The sequence below is a fragment of the Myotis brandtii genome, unplaced genomic scaffold, assembly GCF_000412655.1.
Source record: "Myotis brandtii unplaced genomic scaffold, ASM41265v1 scaffold632, whole genome shotgun sequence".
In the NCBI taxonomy this organism is placed as follows: domain Eukaryota; kingdom Metazoa; phylum Chordata; class Mammalia; order Chiroptera; family Vespertilionidae; genus Myotis; species Myotis brandtii.
Window position 1 is genome coordinate 213179 of NW_005370419.1, and position 6988 is coordinate 220166.

At 60.0% G+C, this 6988-nt stretch overlaps 1 protein-coding gene across 1 annotated transcript in view; it reads left to right on the plus strand.

Moving 5' to 3' along the window:
* RNF213 (ring finger protein 213) overlaps positions 1–6988 on the plus strand; it is a gene marked incomplete at its 5' end in the record, with an annotated part of 65748 nt that overhangs the window by 49854 nt on the left and 8906 nt on the right. Inside the window, 7 exon segments of the mRNA XM_014528383.1 lie at positions 268–510; positions 1987–2068; positions 3390–3424; positions 3975–4069; positions 5248–5407; positions 6064–6244; positions 6878–6969. Coding sequence (XP_014383869.1) covers positions 268–510; positions 1987–2068; positions 3390–3424; positions 3975–4069; positions 5248–5407; positions 6064–6244; positions 6878–6969 — 888 coding nt within the window.

Here is a 6988-nt window from a genome sequence, read left to right on the forward strand (position 1 = left end):
GGAGGTGAGTGCCAGCCTCGGGGCGGGGCGCGGTCCCAGGGTTTGGAGGGGACCCCTGAACAGAGTCAGCGTCACAGACACAGCCCTGGCTGGGCGGCGCAGTGAACAGCACCCCCCTCCTCCCCCCCAACGCCGGGACTGAGCCCTGTGTCCCAGGGCGGCCGGTAGGCGTCTGCTGTGAACATGGCGCATGTCTGCAGAGCGACCCTGTGGGCACACAGCCTGCTCCTCCTCGTGTTTTAACGGTGAACCCCGTTCTCCCGTCAGCAACGCGACGCCCTGTGCAAGTTCATCGCAGAAAGCCAGACCCTGTCCCCGGACGCGAGAGAGTTCGCCACAGCCCTAGTGACCAACGCCCTGCCGCTGCTGAGGACCGCGGGGCCCGGAGACGGCGGCCTGGCGGGCATGGTGACTGAGCTGGCCGTTCACACCGCCGCCACCCTCCTCTGCGGGCAGCACAGGGTCTTGGAGCCCCTCAGGAACTTGGCCTTCTCTCCAGCCACCATGGCGGTAAGACACCAGCCATGCAGGGACCCCAGGGTGGGCTTGTTATGCAGAGACCCTGTCTGTGCAGGAGACTGTTGAACCCATCTGTGTCCTTGAGCCCCCATCTGCCTGCATCTCACCCGATCCCGATGCCCAGTGTGGGAGAATCAGGCCTCCCCCTGTTGCTTCACAGAGAGCTGTTATCTTTCTGCACAGACAGCTCCCGAGGCCCGGGAGAGGGGAAGCCAGGCCTCCTGCCGTCTGCTGTGTCTAACGGTGGCTCTGATTTCTCTGTGTTTCAGAGGGCATTTCTCCCGACGATGCCCCAGGCGCCGCCGTCACCCTCCTCTGCGGGCAGCACAGGGTCTTGGAGCCCCTGAGGAACTTGGCCTTCTCTCCGGCCACCATGGTGGTAAGACTGCCCCCGGCCGTGCGGCTGGGTCCACGGGGCTGCCACGCAGACCCCCACGCACGCTGTCTGTGCAGGGACCGCTGAGCCCACCTGGGTCCTTGGTCCCCGCCGGCCTGCGTCTCGCCCCATCCCTGCGCCCACATGTGGGGAGAATCAGGCCTCGCCCTCTGTTGCCATGGAGAGCTGTTATGTTTCTCTTTTTCTCTTTAACATTTATATATATTTGTAAATATATTTTTATTGATTTCAGAGAGGAACAGAGAGAGAGAGATAGAAACATCAAAGATGAGAGAGATTCATTGATTGGCTGCCTCCGGCACCCTCCTACTGGGGATCGAGCCCACAGCCCGGGCATGTGCCCTTGACTGGAATCAAACCCAGGACCTTTCAGTCTGCAGGCCGACGCTCTATCCACTGAGCAACACCGGCCAGGGCTTTAATATATTTTTATTGCTTTCAGAGAGGAAGGGAGAGGGAGAGAAACACCCATGATGCCGTAGCCCAGCGGTTGCCAACCGGTTGTCCATGAGGTCTGAACAGTTGGCGACCGCTGCCCTGGCCGGTGTGGTTCAGTGGATAGAGCGTCAGCCTGTAGACTGAAGGGTCCCGGGTTCGCGTCCAGTCAAGGGCACGTACCTCGGTTGCAGGCTCTCCCTGGCCTGGGCCCTGGTTGGGGCACTTGCAGGAGGGAACCAATCAATGTGTTTTTTTCACATTGATGTTTCTCTCTGTCTTTCCCTCTCTCTTCCACTCTCTAAAAATCAATGGAAAAATATCCTTGGGTGAGGATTTAAAAGTAATAATAATAAATAAACAAAACTTTAATTAAAAAAAGAAACATCAATGATGAGAGAGAATCATTGATCGGCTGCCTCCTGTACACCCCCTACTGGGGTTCGAGGCATGTGCCCTGACGAGGAATCAAACCCAGGATCCTTCAGTCCACAGGCCGACGCTCTACCCACTGAGCAAAACAGGCCAGGGCGAGAGCTCTTATATTTCTGCACAGACAGCGCCTGGGGCCCAAGAGAGGGGAAGCCGGGCCTCCTGCCTGCGTCTGAAGCCGGCTCTGCTTCTTCGTGTTTTAGAGGGCGTTTCTCCCGACGATGCCGGAGGACATGCTGGCACAGGCCCGGGGCTGGCAGGGGCTGGAAGGCGTCCGCTGGTACAGTACGTGTCGGTGTCTGAATGTCCCACCCTCTGCACTCGGATGAGCTTCCTGGTGGCACGTGAGCCGCTCGCCGGCTGAGCAGGGGCCCACGGGGTCGGTGCCCCCAGATCGTGCCACCTGGGAGCAGGGGGCTGGAGCCGCGCCCGAGGCTCAGCCACAACACAGCCCGGCGTCGGGCCCTCAGACAGTACTTTTAGGAAAATGAAACGGAGACAAAACAGTGTAGCCCGTGACTTTACGTAAAGTCTGCGGGGCCCTGAGTAAATAACCCTTTCGTAAGTATTCCTCTTTTACCGCCTTCAGCACAGCTAGAGAGCAGACAGGAGTCCTGAGTAGGGGCGGCTGGAGATTGAGAAAATGAAAGAGAGAGACCGACACAGAGACAGAGGGAAAAGCTGGGGCCGGGTGGGACAGCTGTCCTCTGACCGAGAGACAGGGACCCAGAGCCGGCACAGCACGTATATTTTATACAGAAAGATTCCAGGAAGTGTTACTAGAGTTTAAGACAAAGGAAATTACGTGAAATCATGGTTAAAGATCAAGCTGCAATTCTTCATTCTTGAGGCTTCTTTGTAATCGTCACTCCTGGCTGGGCCTGGATAATTGTGTCCATTCCTGGCGCCTGGCTGAACTTAATGAACCGCCCCTGGCGCCTGAGCTAAAGGTCAGACTGACAACACACCTGCCTCTGGCAAGGTCTGTTTCCAGGGCACGGCTCTGCCAGGCGCCACTGGATTCAGACGACAATCAGCTCAGGGGCCTTTCCCAGGCTCTCTCTACACCTTTTATTTATTTTTTTAAAATGTATGTTTATTGATTTCAGAGAGTAAGAGAGAGAGAGAGAGAGAGAGAGAGAGAGAGAGAGAGAGAGACATCAGTGATGAGAGAGAATCATTGATCGGCCACCTCCTGCACACCCCACACTGGGGATGGAGCCCGCAACCCAGGCCTGTGCCCTGACCGGGAATCAAACCGTGACCTCCAGGTTCATAGGTCGACGCTCAACCACTGGGCTGAGTGACTAATGCCTTTAAACTAGTTCCCAAGCTGGTAGAAAGCATGCTCAGGGCAGAGAACGGGCTCAGAGAGATCAGCTGCGTGGAAAGGGCCGGCCACCTGCCTCCCGAGCGGCCCTGGCTCGGTGTGGAGTCGGCGTCTCCTGCTCCGGAGAATTCCGTTCTGAGCAGCTTCCACACGTGGCCCACATGCCCGCCCTCCTGCGGGGGTCAGGCCGGGAGGACGGTTAGCCCTCCCTGTGCACCACGTGGGTCAGCGGGGAAACCTCGCCTGCCAACATGGTCCCTCCTCTTCTTCCCACAGCCTGTCCCAGAGGCCACCTGTGCGCTGTCGGGGAGGTGAGTCTGGGTATTGGGACAGGGTTTGGGGGGCTCAAAAGGCATGTTCCTTTGGGTCTGGGGACATGGAGGAGCGGGGGGGTCTTGACCTCCCAGGGGAACAGGCGCCTCTGAAGGCTGTCCCAGCCGCTCACAAACATCCGCACGGAGCTGAGGGTGTCCAGCCGGGCTCCAGCTTGGCAACTTGCATACGTCTTTATGGGGGGCCCATCCTGGGCAGCATCCCTGGCCCGGCTCCAGCTGCCAGGAGCACCCCGTCTCCTCGGTGCATCGCCCAGAGATGCCACGGTCCCTGGGCGACAGCATGGCTGTGGTTAGGAACTACCACCAGCCACCTCCGTGGCCCGCATCGTGGGCTCAGGGACACGGGATGGCAAAGCGGTGACCGGCTCAGAAGCCGATTACTAGCCCAGAGCGGATAGACAGGCAGAGAGGGGGCCGGGAGGAGGAGAGAGAGATGCGTAGCTCTCGGCCCCTGGTGCTGAGTCGCCCCGTCCGCACTGCCCCCTCCTGTGGCACCGCTCCCTGAGCTGAGGCCCCCTCTCCCCAGTGCGGCCTGCCCATGCAGCAGAGCGTCTGCGTCGACTGCGGCGTGCCCGTAGGAGGGCAGGACCACAAGCCCAGCCGAGGATTCACGGTCATCCAGTGCGTAAGGCTGTTCCCTTCTCCTGCTCACCCCTCCCCCGGCCGAGGGCTGTTTCTCTCCCACCCGATAAGCTGGCACTGAACGTGAAATGTGGTTCAGTGCCCACCTGGGCGTCGGGCCACGGTCCTGTGGTCGCACCACGTGGATGTGCCAGAGCTGCCATTGGCCACAAACCATCAGAATGTCCTAGAACCACCAATGGGCACTCACAGGAATAAGTACTATTATATGTCCCTCAAAAATGCGTACACACTTTGAATAATTTTTTAAATATACTTTTATTGACTTTAGAGAGGAAAGGAGAAGGAGAGAGAGAGAAACATCAGTGATGAGAGAGTCATGGATCGGCTCCCTGCTGCACGCCCTCTAGTGGAGATCCAGCCCACAACCTGGCATGTGCCCTGAGCAGGAATGGAACCCTGACCTCCTGGGTCATAGGTCAACGCCCACTTTGAGTAATTGTTCATTCCAATGGGTCAAATCTGAAAGGAAAGAAACACCACCCGAGCTTCTGCTGGTAAAGTGTGTGTACATTTGTGGGGGCAGCTGTATTTTGGCCACTGCACATGTCCCTCAGGCCGCACCTGCCCCCTGGGCGTGGCCGGGGCTCCTTCGCCTGACCCTGGTCCCAGTCGTTGATTTGGGAAAAGGAGGCCACTGTGCCGTGTCCCGGGTCGATGTCGGCTGCCCCAGAAGCTGGCTGTCCTGAGCCTTCTGTCCCCCGGGATTGCAGCGGGAGAAGCAGGTCCGGCCGGCCGGCCTGCCCCGTGGCCCCGGGGGACGGCACCGAATGCCGCTTCCTCCAGCCACTTTTCCCGGAGAAGCTGTGGATCCCGGCTCAGCCAGGAGGGTGGTTCTAGAAAGAAAAAGGCTCTGGCCTGGCTGACGTGGCTCGATCCCCAGTGGGGGGCGTGCAGGAGGCAGCCAATCAATGATTCTCTCTCATTGCTTTTCTCTCTCTCCCTCTCCTTTCCGCTCTGAAATCAATAAAAATATATTTAAACAAAAAAGAAAAAAAGAGTCTTGGGAAGATCGCCAGGGCTCTGAAGAAAAAGTGCTTTTAATGTTATTTTCCCCCCAAACGGGAGCCTGGCCTTTGGGCCCCCGGGACCTGGGTGGGCCCCCATCTGGGAAAAGATGACCTTCACCCTCACCTGGCCTCTCCTGCTCTTTCCAGAAACGAGGCGGACAGAACGCAGACGGGCCACGTGCTGGGAAGCCCGCCCCCCGGGGACGAGGCCGTGGCCTCTGACCGAGACCTGTCCCCCGCGGCCTTCCTTCTCGCCCGGCTCCTCACTCACCTGGCAATGCTTTGGGGAGCGGCCCTCAGCCCCCAGGTACGCGCAGGGCTGCCAGCTGTGTCCTGCCGCTGGGCGTGGGCGCCGGGCTGTCTCCCAGGGCCCCCCTCCTGTGGGTTTCAGATTCGTCTTCCCACCGAGGCCCCCAGGTAACGCGAAGGTTACCCCCCACCCCTCCTCACGCAGCACCGGGCGGGATGGAGGAGTGCCCACCGCCTTTATCAAGTCCATTTTAGTTTTTTATATTTTATTGGTTTCAGGGAGAGAGAGACATCACTGACAAGAGAGAATCCTAGAGTGGCTGCCTCCTGCATGCCCTCCCCTCCACCCGCCATGGGGATCCAGCCCGCAACCCGGGTACATGCCCTGACAGGGAATCAAACCCTGACCTCCTGGTTCATAGGTCGACACTCAACCACTGAGCCACGCCGGCCGGGCTGTCAAGTCCATTTTCAATGCCCGACTCCGTCCACACCCGGCCCTGGAGAGGCTGCCGCACTCAGCGGTCTTCCCGTGTCAGGGCCGTGGCTCGGGCAGAGCAGCCTTCCCTCTGGGTTCCTGAACCACAAAAGCGGAGAGCTGTTTCCCTCCCGCGATCCCGAGGCCCCTGTGGGCTCCTCCGCTCCGCCTCTGCCTCCGCTGTGAGAGTCCCCACGCGGCTGGGCCCATCTGACGCACTGTCCCCACCCGCCCAGGCGCTGACCGGCATCATCAAGCCGGCGGTGAGGGACCCAGGCGCCTTCCTGCAGCAGCACATCCAGCGGGACCTGCAGCAGCTGATGCGGACGCTGGGCAAGAGCGCGGACGACACGGCCCAGGTGGTGCACCTGGTGCTGTGCGTCCTGCTCCGGGAGCAGCACCCCCTCTCCGACCAGAGTAAGGGGCAAGGGCGTCCGTGGGGTTGGGGGTGGGGGTTCCGGGGCACAGCTACAGAGCATGGGGCCCGGGGGACAGATGGTTGGCAATGGGTGCGGCGCCCCGGCCAGCAGACGGGACAGTGTGCCTGCCCATGTGCCTGCCCGTCTGTCCCCTCCAAGCTCCCCGCAGGGTGCGAAGAGGGTGCGGGCGGCTTTGCCGTCTCCAGTGTCGGCGGTTGGAGCATCTTCACAGGGAACGTGGGAGCGGGGCAGCAGGAGACATTTTTAAAATATACTTTTATTGATGTCAGAGAGGCAGGGAGAGGGAGGGAGAGATGGAAACATCAGTGATGAGAGAGAATCCTGGATCGGCTGCCTCCTGCACGCCCCGCACTGGGGATCGAGCCTGCAACCTGGGCCTGTGCCCTGACCGGGAATCGACCTGTGACCTCCTGGTTCAGAGGTCGACGCTCAGCCCCTGAGCCACACCGGCCGGGCGGCAGGAGCCATTTTTAAATCCTCGGGTTGATTTGGAAGATACCCACTCCCTTTCCCTAAAAAGGGGACGACGTTTCGGTTGGACGCTGACCAGTGCTCACTGTGGGGGGGCGGCTGTGTCTGGTGCCTGGGGACCCACACGCGTGTCTCGTAGGGTCTTTCAGCTTCGATGCCGTCTTGTCAACCAAGCAGAAGAGAAACTCCTGGGAGAAGCTCCTGCAGGCCCTCCTGCTGCCCGACCTGGAGGCGGGGGGGGGCAGTGGCC